At 56.1% G+C, this 19335-nt stretch overlaps 2 protein-coding genes across 2 annotated transcripts; both read left to right on the forward strand.

The window, feature by feature from the left end:
- Positions 1-25: 25 nt before the first annotated feature.
- Positions 26-5755, forward strand: lah (involucrin repeat protein; the record flags this gene model as incomplete). The annotated part of the gene is made up of 1 exon (XM_056692429.1): positions 26-5755. One exon carries the CDS (start codon positions 26-28, stop codon positions 5753-5755), a length of 5730 nt encoding a protein of 1909 aa, XP_056538386.1.
- Positions 5756-6049: 294 nt separating this feature from the next.
- Positions 6050-18175, forward strand: N7482_010306 (uncharacterized protein; the record flags this gene model as incomplete). Its single annotated transcript, XM_056692430.1, has 3 exons — positions 6050-12272; positions 12362-16548; positions 16640-18175. The coding sequence occupies 3 exons, from the start codon at positions 6050-6052 to the stop codon at positions 18173-18175; spliced, it is 11946 nt and encodes a 3981-aa protein (XP_056538387.1).
- Between the last annotated feature and the right edge of the window lie 1160 nt (positions 18176-19335).

Raw genomic sequence — 19335 nt, forward strand, 5'->3', positions numbered from 1 at the left:
GCATCCCTCTGAATAATTGCCCACCATGTTCAAGGCCCTGATGGGCGGGGGCCGGTCGGCGTCCACCAGCTCCAGCTCCAAGAGCGGCCATCGCAAGGCCGATTCCAAGTCTTCCACCAGCCGCAAGTCCTCACGGGGTGACGACCGTGACCGTGGCCTGGGCGACTTGTCGGCCTACACGCCGTCCGCCTCTGGCAGCAAGCGCGGCCCGCCCAGCGCCGCCGGCGACTCCGTCGCATCGACCTACGTGACCGCCGAGCCCGATGTCATTGACTATCCCGATCGCACAATCGTCGAGCGAACCCCCAAGCGCCGAGATAGCGACCGCGAAAGCAAGAGCTCGCGCCGCCGCGAGCGTGATCGCTCCGAAAGCCGCGAGCGCGAGAGGAGGAAATCGAGCCGCCGCAGCGCGGATGACGGCCTAGATGATGATCTGGATGGAGAACATGACCGTCGTGAGCGGCGCCGCACGCACTCAGGCGATCCCTATGTGCCACCCATATCCACGGCCATGCCGTCCAGCGCCCCGGGCGCTCAGTTTGCCGCCGACATTGCGGCACCGGGATTCTCGCAGTTCCCTATGCAATACGACACGGCGATGCCGACAGTTGCTTCGTTCCCGCCTGGCCAGTCGCCTGGCCATGATACATCACCTGCGCCGTTCGATCCCCATGTGCAGCAGCAGTTCCCTGGTCAGTTTCCGTTGGGGACGGCGGCACCCTACTTCCCGCCCAACAACCCTGCGGGCGCGGCAGCAGACTACTATGGCGATCAGGGTCAGTCTGTCTCTGAGCAGCCGGGTATCCGGCCGCACCAGCCTGCTATCATTCCGAATAGCCAAGCGCATTTGATGGCAGCATCGTCGTCGGCCAACCCCCCTCCCGAGCCCAGCAGTTTGGGACAGGTTGGCGCGGCTGCAGCCTACTTTGGAGATGAGATTGAGCATACCGCGTCTCAAACGATCCAGCCGCTGTCAGGATCATCATCATTGCCTCTAAAGCCTAGCAAACCTGGTAAACCTGGTAAACCGTCGAAACCCAGCAAGCCTTACTCCTCACCCGCAAGCGCAATTCCACTAGCTGCTGCAGCCGCGGGTGCTGTTACCTATGGAGTGGGAAGCACCGAGGAGTCCCATTCCTCTTCCGCAGCCTATCATCAATCTGCCTCGTACTCGCAGCCGGCTATGATGAGTAGCAGCAAACCTCCCCATTCGCATGGCATTGGCGCTGGGGTTGGCATGGCAGCTGCCGGCGCAGCGGCTGGCTACATGATGGGCCATCAACACCACTCCTCTAGCCCCACGCATTCGTCGCAGTACACCTTCCAGAACTACGAGCAGTCGTCCCAGGCTAGTGTTCCCCCATACACTCCTGGCACCAACAACGCCATACTCGCGGCTGGCGCCGCTGGAGCGGCAGGATATGCTGCGCACGCCGCCCACAACCCTGGTTTCTATCCCCACGGCGGCCTTGCCGTTCAACACCGGCACCGTGGCCCTCTCTCCAAATTTGTGGACTTTTGGCGTGATCCTGAGGGCGTGGGTCGGTTCGAAGATTACACGGAAACCATCGGTGTGTGCAAGTATTGCTTCGAGCCTGGCACGAGCTCTGTCGATGCACCTCGCAAGCATTATTACCACGGGCGCCGCCATTCTGCCGATCGTTATAGCAGTGGTGGCTCGTCGAGAATAAACAAGCTAAGCCGCTACCAGTCCTCTGAAGACGAGAGCCGCCGTCGCAAGCGCTCTTCGAAGAAGTCCTCTTCCTGGCTGCCGGGCATGTTGGCTGGATATGCTGCGAAGTCGATTTTCGCTGGCAAGGACTTCGATGACTCTTACAGTGTTCGCTCAGGCCATGTATCGGGTGATCGACTCTCGTCCTACACCCGCGAAGAGGATCGGAGAAGTTACACATCGCGTGGCGTTGTTCGTCGCTCAGGTCGCAGCCCTCCGCGAGAGCACCACTCTGATAGAAAGCCTTCTCGACGGACACGCTCTCGCTCGCGATCGTCTTCCCAATCAGGTCGCCATTCGTTCGTGCAGGAGGCTGCCTTGGGTGCAGCAGTGGGCTCCGCTGCTCTCGCGGTTTCGAAATCGCACCAGCGACCCCGCAGCCGCTCCCCGTCTCGGGCCCAGCGCCGAAAGGATTCTTCGTCTAGCGCCTCATTCGTTGATGTTTCTCAGCCTTCTGCCAAGTCCGTCGGTGGCTTTACATCTTTCTTCACCTCGACGTCTGAGAACCGCAAGAAGGAGAAAACGCGGTCAAAGAAGTCGAGGAGCTTTTTCTCCTTCAACAGCTCGTCTTCGTCCTCGCTTGATGCAGATCTTGCTTTTGGGACAGGCTTCGCTAAGAAGTCGTCCAAGCTCCAGAAAAAGAAGAAAGGCAAGAAGCATGAGGATGTGGACGCTGCTCTCATTGGCCTGGGCGCAACTGCGACTGCTCTTGCTGCTGCCTCTGATCATCGCCACAGCCGCAGTACGGGCCAGATAATGACTGCCCGAGAGACCCGTCATTCTAATTACACCTCATCTGCAACAAATGAAGACGATGAATGGGTAGATGCGGAGTCGGAGGACCAGTCCTCGGCAAGCGTCAGCTCTGCTCTGGCTTTTGGTGCCAGCAGCGCTGACTCTGGAACCGACTCGAACAGCAGCGGCGGGTGGAAATGGGGATGGGGCAACAAGAAGAAAAAGAAGGACAAGAAGTCTTCTAAGATGGACGTTGCCATGGCAGTTGGTGCCGGCGCCCTCGGCGGTGCCGCAATTGCTTCTGTTGCGCGCCGTCGCGACAGCCGCCCGCCAAGCGAGGCTGGAAGTCTTCAGCAGGTCTATCCCGTGCCCACCTCTGACCCGTCTCGTTTCGACGTTTCCAAGATGTCTCCTTCCGTGATGTCCGGTGACCAGCCGCCTCTTGTCCGACCTGGCCCTATCCCCCTACAGCAGCCGCAGCCGTACGCTCCCGTTTCTCAGGCTGTGTACACTACCCAAGGAAACTTGCCCGGATCAATTCCTGCTTACAGTGCCCCTGCTGTTCCTCCCATCTTTGCCAACGAGTACGACCAGTACAACCCGCAGTTCCAGGGTGCCCGCGATGCAGCCTACGCCCATCAGATCGATAGCGTTGCTGGGCGCCGCAAGCACCATCGCAGCGACTCAACGCCCGTCTTCCCTACGCAAGAGAACTCTACGTCGACCCCCAAGCGTCGCTCTACGTTCAAGGACCAAGCCTCGGTTTCTTTCGATCTGACTGAGGAGCAGGCTGAGCGTGAACGCAACCTTGCCCGCCGCGTCAAGAAACCACGGGATGATAGCCGAGATGACTCTGTGCAGTTGATTGATCATGAAGCGGAGCTGGCTCGCGAGGAGGCTGAGCGACGCGAACGTCGAGAGCGCCGCAAGTACCGCGATGAAGACAACCGCCGCAGCGACAGCGATAAAGAGAAGGATTCCTCTTGGGTTGAAGAAGCTGCCGTCGGAGCCATTGGCGCAGCTGCCGCCAGCTCCCTCATTTCATCTAGCAAGAAGGACGGCGATAAGGACTCCGAGGTAAGCTCGCGACACCGTGATCGCCGCGCCGAGCGTCGTGCCGAACGACGCGGCGAGCCGTCCGTCATCTCCAAGTCCACTGCCTCGGAGCCAACTGTGGACCAGGCCTCTTCATCACCAAGCGCCGATCCTGACAAGCGTTCCACTCGCCGGTCTCCGCGCCCAGCTCTCGTGCACGAAGACTACGCGGAGTTCTTTGCCCCCGCGGAACTCCGCCACAGCCCAGATCAACATGCGGGCGACCAGGACCGCAGTCGCGACTCCGCAGGGCCTGAAGTAGTCGAAGTGGTGCCTGCCAGCGAGCGCGGAAAGAATAATGATATGCCCCGTGATGACCTTCCGCAGTTTGCGCAGGAACCTTATGAAGACCGTGATCATTTGCCGTGGCCGGTCCCACGACTGAACTTCATTGATCCTACGCCGCCGCAGAGCATTAACGGTTCTATGCGCGGGACTCCCACGCCTTCTGCGCCGGTTGAGCTTACTCACGAAGAAGAAGCATCCAAGCAGCGTGAACTTGAAAATGAAAATGAGCATGAGCGTGACCTTGAAAATGAACCTCAACCTGAACCTGAACGCGAACGCATTTCGACTGGCTCGCGGGTATCCTGGGGACCGCATGAGACCCATGAATATGAAATCCCATCTTCTTCCGAGCAAGACCCGCATTCCCCGATCGAAGAAGCTGCTAGGGATCTCTCCATGAAACAGTCAGAGAAGGAGCCACCCAAAGATCTCAGCCACATGGGTAGCTTTGGTCACGATATTGAATTCGCGGCCACCATTGCTGCTGCCACCGAAGCAGCTGGCTTTGATCCCTCCTTCGTCTTCAATGATCCGACCTATCACACTCGCACCTCGCCTCCCGGATCAGAGGATGAGGGCACGTTCTCCCCTCTGTCGAAGTGGGCTGCGGCTCCTCAACCCGAGCAACCCCACGGATTTGTCGAAGGGGAAGTCGAAAGCTACGAGCCCAGCAAGTCTCGGGACATTGAGCCCTCTGCTGAGCCCGTTATCGAGGAGAAATTGTTCTACGCGGAACCAGAATCGTTCACTGAAAACAAAGATGTGTCGTTCTCCCAGCGGCCAGACCGCGGCTCAATAGCCCAAGAGGTCATTGAGCAGTTGAACGGCAAGAGCGCGCGAAAGAGCTCTCCCGACAATGATGTCTTTTCTATGCCTGGTGGCTTCGATAGCGGTGATAAGACTCGCGATGGTTCCCGTGACGATACTCGGTCCGTCTTCTCTGCTCCGCCTGAGAGGGAGTCCGAGAAGAGCAAGTCTAAGAAATCTCGACACAGTGGTAATGATTATGAGTTTTCTCGTGAGATTCTCGAGCGTGAGCGTGAAACTGCGCCGTCGCCTCCTCTTGAGGATGTCGAAGAGACTGTCGAGGATAAGAAGCGCCGCAAGCATCGTTCTAAGCATGGTGACAGTGATACTTTCTCGGTGGATGATGATGCCAGATCTGCGATCGCCTCCACCGAGGACGTGGAGAAGTCTGAACGACGCAAACATCGCCATCGCTCATCGCGCGACAAGGACTTTGACGACACCGCGTCAATTGCATCCTCGCCTGCTGCTGCTTCGTATGAAGATGGAGAGAAATCAGAACGTCGCAAGCGCCGCTCCAAGCATGATAGTGATCCCTTCTCTGTGGACGATGATGCTAGATCTGCGATCACCTCCCTCGAGGACGTGGAGAAGTCTGAGCGACGCAAGCATCGTCATCGCTCGTCGCGTGACAAGGACTTTGACGATACAGCCTCAATCACATCCTCCCCTGCCCGAATTGATGAAAGCCGCGAGAAGCGCCGCAGCAGGGATAGCAAGGATGAGAAGGAGAAGGACAAGAGTGGAAGCATCCTGCGCAGCATTTTCGGTTCGCGCGTGTCTGCCCCAGAGGGGCGTACCCGCTCTAATCATTCGTCCCGGTCGTCCTCTTTAGAGAAGCGCCCGTCTCGTGACGCGATGTCGGAAGCTGGTGTTGATGAGGAGACACGCCGACGCAAGAAGCGCTCTTCCAGGCATCGCAGCTCCAGCGGAGGGGAGAAGCTGGATGATTATGGTTCGGACAAAGAGGCTGGGTTCCGGGATGACACGAATCTGGAGGAGTACAGGTTGCAAAGGCAGCAGAAGGAGGAACGACGTCGACATAGGTACGAGGAGATCGTCGAGTCGGGGAAACGCCGGGAATCTGAGAAGGTATAGCATCTGAATTTTCCTTTCTTATTGTCTATCTTGTGATCTGCTTGTTTGTACACTGTTATGTGCCATATAGTTGTTTTCTTGCACCTTCTTGTGGATCGTCTGGTGTCTTGGCCACCGCGCCTTACCCCGATCCAATGCACAAAGATCACCTTACCCCAACCATTTGATTCAAACCCAAACAAAGAAATCAATGCTAAGCATTTTCTTTTGGTATTATTCCATGTGCAGGACGGAAAACATTCGGATTATAAAGACGACGGCGACAAATATTCTTTTTTAGCAGAGCGCCCCGAAATGCCGGCCGCGGCTGAACGCGATGAACGTGGTGCTTCGGGGCTTGAGTCTTCGGTCGAGGGTGCGCTTGCTACTGCCGCTGGCATAGATCTGCGCGAGGAGCTTCTGTACCAGCGGCCGCGGAGCCATTCGACGTCTCCTCCTTCTGCAGAAAGGGCCCTCGACCTGGCCCCCAAGTCCCAGAGTAGACCCTCGTCACCGCAGATGACCAGGGTCAGCGACCAATCTTCCCATCCCCGTCGCCAGTCCATGGCCCGCTCGACAACTGAGTCCCCCACTGCAGTGCCCCTGCACTTCCGCCGACCACCTACATCACCTGGTCTGTCTCGGGTTGTGCCCGTTGGGTCTCCTACAGCTGCCACTGGCTCCCCTACTACTTCCCCCAGCCAGACCCGCCACCGCCGTCCGAACTCCCTTGAGTTTAGGAACTCTCGTGAGATCCGGCCCCTCTGGCTCGTTGAGCGCCACGGGGCGTTGAAGGGTGATCTCAACGAGCCCGACGAGGTGTTGCCCTCCCTCCCATCCAGCAAGACCTCATCCCGCGCCCCATCCGTCGAAGACTTTCGCACTCTGCACGATGAAGATGCCGTGCGGAGCTGGGAGCCGATCGCACTCAGCCCGTCCTTGATAGAGCGCCGCGGACCAACTGGCCTGACCATCTCGACTTCCTGTGCCAATGATGAGGGGGGCCTTGATCTGCTAGACTCGCAGCAGGCCACGCCCACAGCGGATTATTTTGCGTCACCGGGTCATACTAGGAAAGAGAAGCCGACATATGAATTCCACTCTCCGTCGGAACTACTGCACGATCCGGCTATGTACCCGGAGATGCCACCCTCGCCTACCATGGGGTATCTTCCTTCCGCCGAGGGGTCAGTAATTGGTGCTAAGAATGTTGATGCTCCTGAGACGCCGACTCAGGAGAAGGAGTCCTTCCTGGGTATCTCTGATGCTGCTACGGGTATTGGGTTCGCGGGCATTGTTGACGCTGCAGCCATTGCTGCAGCCAAGAAGCATAAGCAGCCCGTTGCTTCTGAGAAGGATGTCCCCGAGTCATCTGCGGTGCCAAAGGACGAGAGCTCTACTCTTTTTACCGATAGATTGTTCTCAGTCGAGTCTGGCCCTCGGGATTCCGCTGCGCCGGCTCCCAAGATCGGTGACTTTGCTGACCTTGTCAATGCTGCTGTCGCCGCCGAGGTTGCGCATGATAAGGCCCCTGCTGAAGAAGACCTCGGGGAGCCTGGTACAGCCATAGAAGAGCATGCTCCCATGGAGCTTGATGCTGTGCCCGCAGTCGAGCCAGAGGCAACCAAGGAGAGGGTGCCTGAGCCTGCAGACAACCCCGCCGAGCCCGTTGACCCCGTGCCAACAGAGAAGCCTGTTACCGAGGAGGTTGCGACTTCATCGTCCACCAAGAAGAAAAAGAAAAAGAAGGGGAAGAAGGGTCAGGCTAGTGTTGATTCGACATCCTCTGAACCCGCGGATGTTCCCCAAGACCAGTCTCCCGGTAATATTGCCGCTGGGGAGCAGACTCCTGCTGCTGAAGCGTCTCAATCCCAATCTCGATCTGTCGAGACTGAAGGTGCTCCGGCTGCTGTTGAACAAGATGTCGCTGTTGAGCCCCAGCCGCAAGCTGACTCCGCGGAGGTTTCCAGGGAAATTGAACCGGAGACTGTGCCCGTTTTTGCCGCTGGATCTGCCGAGGCCGAGGAAATTCTGACTGCTCCAGAGGCTCAGCACGAGTCCGCCCCCGAGCCTGTCATCGCGGCAACTGAGCCCGAAGCTTCCATGACAGCAGCTGAGAGGCGAAAAGCTAAGAAGGCGGCAAAGAAGAAGGCGAAAAACCTTTCTATCTCGGAGTCCGTGGAAGATGTGACAGAGAATGCGGCACCCACCCAGCCTTCAGACGAGACAGTTTTGCATGAAGAGAACGCCCCAGAAGCCGACGCCGGTACTGCAGTTGAAACTGAAGAGCAGGATGTATTGCAGGATACTAATGCACATGGGTTCCCTGAACCAGCTGAGCAAGGCATCCCAAATCTCCCAGAATGCCAGGAGATTGAGGAGACTGTAGAGCAGACTCCGGCTGAAGAGGCATCCATGATCGTCGAAGACCTGAATAAGCCGATTGATGAATCAGTCTCAGTCCCGACATCGGATACCCGCGAAATCGACTTGTCGGAGTCCGTCGCGACAGAGATCGTGGAAAAGACTCAGCCAGATCAAGACCCTGCTCAACCAGAGGAGACTGTTACGCCTGCAACGGCCGTCGACGATGATGCTGCTGTACTAGAAAAGCCCGCTGAGAGCGATGATGATCTCTTCCACGAAGCCGTCGCAGAACAACCCGATGTCTCCGATCAAAAGAAAGACCTTCAAGCAGAGGCCCCAGCTGAGCCTGACCAGACCAAACCAGATGAGACTTCTCTGACTTCAGAGAAGTCAAAGAAAAAGAGCAAGAAGGACAAAAAGAAGCGCAAATCCGTTTCCTTCGAGGATTCTGCCATTCCCTCTGAATCTGTGGCCGAATTCCAGCCTGAAGAAAGTCTCAAGGAAGAGGAACCCGACCAGTCTGCTCCCACTGTTGAGGCTGAGCCTGAGGCTTTTGATGCTCAAGCCCCTCTGACTGGCGATGAGACGCAGCCATCTGTGCTTGGCCAGCCCGCCAAGGATCAGTCTGAATCTCCCGCTGAGGAAGCTGTCCCAGCGGCAGAATCTACACCGTCTGATGGTGCTGAGCCAGTATCTGCCATTGAGACTGCTGAGTCCACTCGGGAGTTGTTAGAGGAGCCCGCCGCCGAAGCTGAAGCCGAACTTGAGCCTGAGATCGTTATGACTGCTGCGCAGAAGAAGAAGGCTAAGAAAGATAAGAAGAAGAAGTCTAAGCAGCAGAGTGTGTCTTCGATTCCTGAGGAGGAGAAGCCTGTCGAGCCCCAGTCTGCCGAGTCTCAGCCCGCCGAAGACGCCCAAACAACCCCCGAGGTTGCCGAAAGCGTTGAGCCTGCCCTGGAAGTTACTGAGACTACGGAGACTGTGGAAACTTCTGGACCTGCTGAGAGTTTTGAGCCTGCTGAGATCGCCCAACCCATCGAAATGCCTCAGCCCGCTCCCGAGGTTCAAGCCGAGACCGCTGAAACAGCCAAAGAAATCCCTTTGGTTCCCGCCGAGCCACCAGCGGATGTCGCGGCTCTAGATGAAAAGCAGGATGAGCCAGTCGCAGTCGAGCAGCTCAAGGAAGATGAAGCTGTTCCTGTCTCCGAGACGGAAGTCGTTCGAGAAGTACCCGTCGAAACGACCGATGCAGATAAGCCTCAACAGGAGCCCACAGTGCTCGAAGATGACCCCAAGCCGGAGGAAGCCCCTGCTGAGCCTGAAGTCCCCATGACACCAGCGCAGAAGCGAAAGGCCAAGAAAGCCAAGAAGCAGCAGCAGCAGCAGCAGCAACAGGAAAACATTACCTCTGTTTTTGAAGAGACACGGGCTGCTGAGACTGTGTCCCCGGCCGAGATTGAGGCTGCTGATGCCAGCAAGGAGGTTCAGGATGCTCCAGAAGTGGAGAGCACAGCTGTGGAAGGCATACCAGCCTCTGTTCCCGGAGTTGTGCCGGGCAGCGGGGACACTGATGCCGATGAAGTCCATGCCGTGGAACCGGAATTAGGAGTTCCAGCAGAGACTCCAGCAGAGACTCCAGTAGACATCGAAGCTGTTGAGCCCGCTGGAGAGGTTCCGCCTGCCCCCGACGAAGTCCACACCTCAGTTGAAGCTCCTCAAGAGGAAGAGAAGGAGAACATAACTCTTGAGACCGATCAGCTCAAGGAAGAGGATCCAGCTCAGTTGCCCGTTGCTGAACCGCTCGCTGCCGCCGAACAAGAGACTCCACAGGGAGATTCCGAAGCCCCCACAACTGAATCGGAAGTCCCAATGACTGCTGCTCAGAAGAAGAAGGCAAAGAAGGAAAAGAAAAAGCAACAAAAGCGGCAGTCTACGCAGTTGGATGGGGAGCCCACTCCCGAGGCAGAGCCTGCACCCACGGAGGAAAGGGGTGTTGAGCAGACTACGGAAATGACTCCTGATGTTTCCGTTCCGGCAGGGACCAAGGCTCTCGATGATGCCGCGCTCACAGCAGCTACTTCGATAAACGCAGAGAATGACGACCAGCCCGAAGCTAGGCCAGATGTCGAGGAAACTCCGACTTCTGCCGATGTTGAGATGGGAGTGCCTATGGGGCCATCCCCGGATGATGCGGTTGCTACTACTACCGAACCCACCACCTCGCCCTCTGCCAATTTCCCAGCTATGCTTGAAGAGACTGTTCCTGAGACTACACCTCTTGAGGCCACCGGAATCAAAAGCACTGAAGAGGAGTTAAATGAGCCAACAGCTGAGAAGTCTCTGGATGAGACTGCTGTGGATGACCAAGTCATTTCTGACCAGCGCGACAAAGAGTCGGTCACCCCTGTCAATCCTACAGTGGAGTCTACTGCAGCCGAAGAGTCAACAACCACTCCCACTCCTGATAAGACATCGGCTCAACAGTCCGAAGAGGTTGAGCCGACTACTCCATTGGCAAAGAAGGACAAGAAGAAGAAAAAGAAGAAGAACAAGTCCTTGTGCCTTGAGGAGGAGTCACAGTCTGAACCTGTCTGGGAGGAAGAGCCAGCTAAGGCTGCCGAAGCTGCTGAGCCAAGTCTCGTGGAACCCGTCTCTGCTGAGAATGTTGAATCATTAGCCCCGATTGAGGAGCCTGAGCCAGCTACTGTGATCGCAGAGTCTCAGGTCATCAACCAACCAGCATCAGAAGGGAACGTCAAAGAAGAGATTACTCCCGACCTGCCTAGCATCGAGGCTGCTGAAGAGTCTTCCCAGCCAGCATCAGAAGGGAATGTCAGAGAAGAGATTACCCCCGACATGCCTAGCATCGAGGCTGCTGAACAACCCGCCCAGCCAGCTGAATCTGAAGTGCCTATGACACCTGCGCAGAAGCGAAAAGCCAAGAAGGACAAGAAGAAGCGCAAGTCTGTCGCTTTTGATGGAGACGAGTCTGCTGCTCAGACGGAGTCCCAGCCTGAGCAAGAACAAAATCCTGCAGTCGAAGCTGTCGAGTCCAAGGACATCACTCCTGAGCAATCCGCTCTTAGTGAAGAATTGAGCGAGGCCTCCAAGGATATCCAGCAAACTGCTGAAGATACCGCCCACGAAGCTGTCTCCGAGGTTGAGACTCCTGCAGTGGACTTAGTTGAAGCTACCACTGAGCAAGCTCCCGACACAGCCATTGAGCACACCGAAGCAGCTGAGAACCTAACGCAGGCTATTCCCTCAGAGAACCCACCAGACCAAGAGCCCAAGGAGCCAGAACTCGAGTCTTTAATTCCTGCCCAAGCTGAAGAACAGCCCGAGTCCCCCGTTGGGACCGGAGTTCCCTCTGGTGAAAAAACTGACGTTTCCGAGGAGGCTTCAACTGAATCTGCTGAAGCCACCGAGCAAACCGCCGAGGGAGGCTTGTCAGCTAAGGAGCGCCGGAAGCTGAAGACAAAGGAGAAGAAGAAGTCTAAGTCAGTGGACTTGACTGAAGAATCTCCTTCTCCTATAGATGCGTCAGAAGAACTTGAAAATCCGGCCGAGCCTTTAACCGAAACCTCTAAGGAGGCTGAACCTGAGACATCCAAGATCGAGGAGACTGAAGTTGCTATCCCGGCAGATTTGGATGCTTCCATGATCGAGACGACGGATGTTCCAAAGTCAGCGGATGAACCAGTCATCGAACTACATACTGCCGAGTCTCAGGAAGTTCCCGAAGAAACTGTCGAGGGCGAGGACACCAAGGTTCTCGAAACCACCGGACCTTCCGAGCCGGAGAGAATCGTCGACTCTGAGCAGACCGCTGCGCAGGAAATCCCAGAGCCCCAGGAATTAAACGTTAAAGTGCCAATCACTGAGACAACTGCCGACTTAGGGTCTCATCTGCCGGAGGCAGAATCAACACCCGAGCAGGCCGCAGAGCCAGCAGCTGAGGCAGGGCTGTCCGCCAAGGAGAGACGCAAGCTCAAGAAGAAGGAAAAGAAGCGTCAATCCAAAAACATCGACGCCGATGAATATGCAGCCGCCGATGCTGCTGCCGAATCCGAGCCCGCTTCCCAAGAGCCCGAGCAATTTGTGCCAACCGAGTTCGACACCGGGGAGCTCTCTGTACCCGTAACGGCAACCTCGCCTGCGGAGAATGACGGTAAAGAACTTCAGTCCCACGACATGGAACCACCCGCCGCGCCGGAAAAGATTTAGCTTCGACTGATGAGTTCTTGTCTTCGCAGGTAGAGCAGCCGCAGTTAGAGAGTCGTTCTTCAGATTGTCCTCCCCAGCCCGTGCTTGAGCGTGATTTTGATTCCGGTACAGTGAGTGGCGATGTGTTGGAAGAAGAGGATGTTGTGCCAGCTCTGGAGCAGTCGGAGGTGCAGAGTATTGGGGGAGAAAAGACTCATGGTGATGTCGTTGATGAGGAAGACGCGGAGAAGAAAGGTGGGATTGGTTTAGACTTTGAGCCTGTACAAGAGGAGGAACAGTTTTCCAAAATCGATGGGCCTGTCGCCAAGGAGAGGATTTCAGAGTCGAATATTGAGGATGTGACCGAGATGGAGTCAGTACAAGAGTCCCTTGCGGAACCATCCGTCGAGACTGCTGCAGATGTCACTCCCGTGACTGAGCAAGAGCCCGTTACGGAGGACATTGAACAGCCAGTCTTGTCCAAGAAGCAAAAGAAGGAGAAAAAGAAGAAGCAAAAGCAAGAACATACGACCGAGGGGGAAGTTGTCGCCCCCCAGCCTGAGTCGTTAGCCGCAGAACAGGAGGAACATCCGCAGGTTGTACCCGAGCTCGCGGAGGAGACTGATATCAAGCCAACTACCGAGCCTGAACCGACTACTGAGCAGGAGCCGGCACCAAATGTCGATGAGACTGCGGCAGAACAATCCCGGGATGTCAATCTCCATGTGGGTGCCCCTCGACCGTCCGAGGATATTGAATTTTCTGAGGCCGTCAAACCTGCCAACGAGGAGACAACTGCTCCCGAGGCCGAGCAATCGGATGAAGCGCCACTGTCCAGAAAGTTGAGCAAGAAGCAAAAGAAAAAGCAGCGTCAAGCTCTTCTTACACAGCCAACTGAAGCAGAAGCCGAAGCCGTTTCCGAAGAGCAAGCAGCTTTCAACATAGTCGCCCCCAAGACCCCTGCTCCTCTTTCCACAGCTTCAGATGCCCCTGTGCTTACAGACAAGCAAGAAGACACCCAGCCAATTGACACAAGCGATTCCCCGGCTCACCCTGCTGATCTTCTTGAGGACGTCGCAAAGGAGACAGAACAAATCTCAGCTGAAGATGAACAGCTGATCGCAACCGAAGCAGTGGAGCTGACAGAGCCCACGGTTGAGCCAATTTCAGAAGAGGTCAAGACAGATGAGGCTGAGCCACGCTCAGATCTTACAGATCCCACAGTCGATGCTCCTCCTGCTGATTCTTTTACTGAGCCGGTACCCACTGAGTCTACAGCGGAGGATGAGAACGAGTGGCCTACGGTGTCAAAAAAGATGAGCAAGAAAGAGAAGAAGAAGGCTGCTGCTGCTGCTGCGGCCGCAGCCGCAGCCGCAGCGATTGCGGTCGAAGAAGAGAGGTCTATTGAACCAAAGCTCACAGTCGAAGACCCGTCTCCTACCCCCAAGGAAGCAGTCGAGACCTCAGAAGAACAATTCGCTCTCGATGATACCCAGCAGACTCCTGAGATCGTTCGTGAGGCGCCGCAAGAACTCATTGAGAACGATCTCAAGGGCCTCCCTCCAGTGACTTCCGAGCCTATTGAAGACGTCACCGGAAAGCTTGCTGAAGAGGTTGAGCATCCCATGGAGACTACGGTGGAAGAGCCCAAGCATGAGGAAGGAGTAGAGGAGCTACCTGCTGAGGAGCCTATCACCCGAAAGCTCTCCAAGAAGGAGAAGCGAAAGGACAAGAAGCAGGCCCAGCAGGAGCCCATTGATGATTCTGCGACACCTATCGAGAGTCCAGCTGAGATCGTCGCTGCACCCGAGCCAGAGCTCGCTGCTGCCATAGAGCTCACCTCTCCCGAAGAGTCAAGGGAAACCATTCCCGAGGCTGAGCCTGCCATTCAGGAGGAGACTATAGCTGAAGTGATTTCCCAACCCACGCAACTGCCCTGGGAAATCGATGAGCCTCAGCCTGAGGAGACGAAGGAAATTGAGAAGAGCGAGCCCTTTATCTCTGTGGACTCATTCGATGCTCCATCACCCACTGAAGCCAAGGAGGAAAATGCTCCTGCTGGACTTGCAGACCAAGCCGAGGCGGAGACTCACAGCGAAGCTCCCGAGAATAAAGCCGATTTCGAGATTGCTGATGATCTACTCAAAGACCATCTTCGTGAGCCCGAGGTGATGGCACCATTTTCCAAGAAGTTATTGGGAAAGGAAAAGCGGAAGGCCAAGAAGAAGGGGATTATGGAAGACCGGCCCATGGAGGAGGAAGATCAGGTCGCTTCCGAGGCTACTCCAGTTGAGTCTCACGATTCTGAATTGCCAATGCCTGCACCTGTGGAATCTGAGCCTGTTCCGCCCCTAGTGGAGCTTAAGTCGACCAAGGAATTGGACATGGAGACTGAAACAGCCAAGGAGACTGAGCCTGCTATTGAATCTCAGCCTGCCTACAAGCCGGAAGCGGCTCCTGAATTCACTCCAATTGTCCCAGAAACCGCCACAGAGGAGCCAGATCCAGAACCGGAGACTACGATCTCACGGAAAGCTTCGAAGAAAAAGGCCAAGAAAGCGAAGAAAGCTAGTCAAGCTTTGGAGCTGGCGTCCCCTGCCGACAACACAACCGAACAACAAGAACCTGAGTTATCTCTCGAGCCGGAAACGACAGTCAAGGATCTCTCTCGTCCAACTATGCAAGAGAGGAAACGTGAAGAGGATGACTGGCCCACGATTGAATGGGAGGATGGTAAATCTCACAATAAGCATGAGCTATCCCAAGACAGAATTGCCGAGCCCGACCCAATACCCTCTGTTCCAGAGTCTGAAACTATTGGAGAGTTCGATGAGTCTGCCATTCCATCCGCATTACAAGAGGCCAAGGAGTTGGAGCAGCCGGTCGAGGAAGTGGTAGAAACTTGGTCTGCGCCACCGAGCAAGAAAGACAAGAAAAAGGCCAAGAAGAACAAGAGAAAGTCGGAGCAAGCAGCCCTGGCAGGATTCGGTGAGCCTGATGAGGAGCCGTCTCACAAGAAAATCGAGCTGGTGCATGATTCCCAGCCCGAACCCCCTGTGGAAGGCCCTGATCCGGCTGCCAAGGAGATTGCGAGTGAGCCTCCCGTCCGAACTACAACCCCTGGTGGCTCCAAAATTGCGAGCCTGTTTCCCGGGTTGGAACGTGGAGGTTTTCGGCGAACAGCCGTGGACAAGAGCTCACCGTCGCTAAAAGATAGTGCTGAGGAAGAGAACGCAGTGGACTTGGAAGCAAATCGTGGCATCGCGATCCCCGTCTCGGAAGCACCCCTAGCGACCCTCGAAACCCGAGAAATCCCCAATCTTCGCCCCGAGCTACCTACAGAGGGCAAGAGAGAGGTGGTGCCTACGACCATCGAACATGGGGTCCCAGCGGAGGATAGCCGTTCGCAAGATGAGTCGCCTATCGACCCCGATCTCCCGATCCATCGTGAGCGTTCTATTGCGGAGCAGTTCCCATCGCCAGAACACGCTGCCTCCAAGGAGCGATCCTCCATGCTTTTCGGCTCGTCCCCGTCTACGCGCACCGAAGAGGCTTCTTCGCCCCGGCACCTGCTGCCTTCTCAGATGGAGACCCCCAATGATTCCTCGTGTGGATTACGCCGAGCCCCCTCCGTGATTCACGGGCGGCATCAACATACCCCCCGGACGTGGAACTTGGATGAAGCACCTATCCCAGCCCAAGCCCCGTCGCCGCCTCGCTCCCTTTTTGGCGGACCATTTAGTGAGCATGAGCCGCATCCCCGACCCCGGACTCCGCTAGATACTATTGCGGAGCAGGAGCCGGGGGACGGCAACCATGCGACCACGGCTCATCGCGGTACTCCCCGTCTAGAGGTCAAGCCAGAGCACGTCTTGCCACGACCTCATACTCCCGTGCGGAAGTTTACAGACAATGCCATGGCGCGGGAAGGATGGCCGACACCGGAAAATGACCGAACGGGACGCAGCCAGGATGACCTTCCAAAATCCAGCGGCGAGTCGGCCTCGCCCATGACCAAATCGCCCGAGCAGGGAATGCCTGTGTTGAAGCCCAGCGGCAGCAAGGGCAAACTGCGTCGCACGAATCGCAGCACAAGCAGCGATCTGCGGGGCGCTAGCAAAGCGCTAGACTCCTCCCAGCCTCCCCCCAACCTCGATCTCGATCAGCTTCCCTCTTCTTCCTCTTACGACCCCATCACCGACAAGGGCAAGCGTCCCCTTCGAAACATGTCGGATGTTTATGTAAGTTGATATGTTTTCCCCACCTCACTCCCATCTCCCATTGCTTTGTTGCGATCGGGTGGTTTGTTTGTTTACTAACATGGCCCAGGAGGGATGGGGTGAGACGCCCAGCTCCCCGCGGTCGCCCAGCCGACCGCCTAGCGTCCGCCGCCGCCAGAGCATGCAATACCTTCAAGATATGGAGGTTCGCCTCGATCAACTCATCTCAGAGAACCGCCTGCTAATTTCCGCTCGCGATGAGGCCGAGGACAAATTGCGCAATGCCAGCGTCGCTCGCCGAAAGAGCGACCGGGCCCTCAACACCAGCGGTGCCGACTTGCGGGACAAGGAAGCCGAGGTGGAACAACTGAAGAGCTCGGTGGAGTGGTTGCAGCGAGAAATGGGGCGTCTGACCCAGGAGAACGAGGGGTTGACGGCGTCCAATGCTGCCCTCGCTGCTGCCCATGCTGCCGAAGTCCACACCGTGCGCGAGTCGTCCACAAGAGAACTGGATGACTTGCGGTCGCAACACGCCGAGCTGTCCACTCAGTTGGATGACCGTGTGCGACAAGAGATTGAGGAGGCCCTTGCCCAGAAAGACGCCGAATTGCGTCGGTTGCGGGAAGAGCTGGAGGAGGCCCGCGACAAGGTGAAGGAGCTGCAACAACAGATCACTTCGTCGCTTCAAGACAACACCCTCGTCTTCCGGGACGAGGATTACTTTGATGCTGCCTGTCAAAAGCTGTGTGGTCACGTCCAACAGTGGGTGCTGCGCTTCTCGAAGCACTCTGACAACCGTCGCTGCCGTGCTCTGAGTGAGCTGAATGATGAGAAGCTTGCCGATCGCTTCGACAATGCCCTTCTTGACGGCTCCGATGCTGAATCTTACCTCGCTGATCGTGTTCGCCGACGTGATGTATTTATGTCGGTGGTCATGACCATGGTATGGGAATACATCTTCACCCGCTACCTTTTCGGCATGGACCGCGAACAACGCCAGAAACTCAAATCTCTTGAAAAACAACTCGGCGAGGTTGGTCCTCGTCGCGCAGTCCACCGCTGGCGTGCAACCACCTTGACCCTGCTGTCCAAGCGCCCGGCCTTCACGTCTCAGCGCAATAGCGACACCGAAGCTGTCACCCTGGAGATCTTCGGCACATTGTCTCGTGTGCTTCCTCCTCCGTCACAGGTGGAAGCCCAGCTCCTCGAGTCCTTGCGCAAAGTGCTGCGTGTCGCTGTTAATCTATCCTTGGAGATGCGCACCCAACTGGCTGAGTTCATTATGCTACCCCCTCTTCAGCCCGAATACGACGTCAACGGCGACCTAGCCCGCCAAGTGTACTTCAACGCGTCGTTGATGAACGAGCGCAGTGGCGAAACCACCTCGAACGACGAGCTGGAGTCCCAGCAAGCCGTCGTGCGCATCGTGCTTTTCCCCTTAGTCGTCAAGAAGGGCAACGACGTCGGTGAAGGCGACGACGAAGTCGTTGTCTGCCCGGCCCAGGTCCTTGTGGCCCGGCCCGGCAAAGACAAGCGTGTCTCCAAGATGGTGAGTGGTGACCGCATGTCCCTGGATGCCCGATCGATGCATAGTGTTGCACCGAGCGTGGCGCCTCCCTCCGTGATGGACATGAGCAATGTGATTTGAGGCGTCACACTCTGATCCGGATTGCTCCCACCACTTCAAGGATGGCATTTACTGGTCACCGCCATCACCCCATTCGTCTACTTCTGCTTCGTTTTCTCTTCTTCTCTCATTGGATCGTGAAAAATGGTCTTTCCATTCTGGCATCTCCTTGCGAACTCGGTTTTCTTTTAGCGGGGATGGATATGGACGATTCGGAGTTTATGAGTTTTTTATTTTGTTTTATTTTCGTATTTTTTATTTTGTGCTTTGAAGATACGGCCGCTGCGTGTGTATTTACTATCTTTGATGTCTGATGAGTGACGACTTGTACTTCTGGCACGGCAATGTAATAGAATTTTCCCATTATAATTCAATATTTTGGCTCTTTTATGATACACAAGAAAACCAATGGCTTTAGCCATAGGTAGTGCGTTGGTCATTCTCTTGTAGGCTTTGTAGTACTTTGTGAAAAGATGTCCAGCAAGATATTTCCCAAGAGACAACGCTGAATCGTACATTTCGTGTAACTACAGTAGTTCCGAACCTTTGAGGTGCCACTATATATTGACAGGTACCTATTATGAGATGTTAATGCTGCTTTTGCGATAGCATAGACAGGACCAACAAGCCGAGATCATGTTTTTGCAGTCGCCGCTCGACGCTGACCTCATCGGTCCGCTTTGGGCAATCGCGTTAGGAGTCGTCCGTGGAACCCCCTCAGCATCGCAAGGCGCTCTCCCTCTGCCTCCCTCTCGCTAATTTCTATCGCTACTGGCCTCAGTTTCCAGATTCTTGAGGTGCTAGTTGTTGCTGTTAACTGCATTTGCTGCGCTCGCGCTCATTCGCTCTGCCTGGTTGCACTCCCTACCTGATGTTCCACCTTGTTCCGCCACACGCGTCATCTGCAGCGACCGTTGCCAACTCCTGCAGCTGCAGCTCCAGCTCCGAGCAAGGTCCCCGTCCTTGTGTCTTGTGGCACTGATTTTGTTCTCGAACATGCTGAGAACTATTTTGCCGTGATCAATAGCGCCCATCGCGACCGCCCAAGAAAAAGCCGGGGAAGCTCCCATCTCTCGCCTTCCTCCGAGATTGACAGCTCGGCGCAACTCAATTGCTTGACGAGCGCAGGCATCGACGCATTCTTCTGTGCAGGACGCTCTCTGCTCCGGTCAAAAGACTAG

The sequence above is a fragment of the Penicillium canariense genome, assembly GCF_028826845.1.
Source record: "Penicillium canariense strain IBT 26290 chromosome Unknown utg000008l_segment0_segment0, whole genome shotgun sequence".
In the NCBI taxonomy this organism is placed as follows: domain Eukaryota; kingdom Fungi; phylum Ascomycota; class Eurotiomycetes; order Eurotiales; family Aspergillaceae; genus Penicillium; species Penicillium canariense.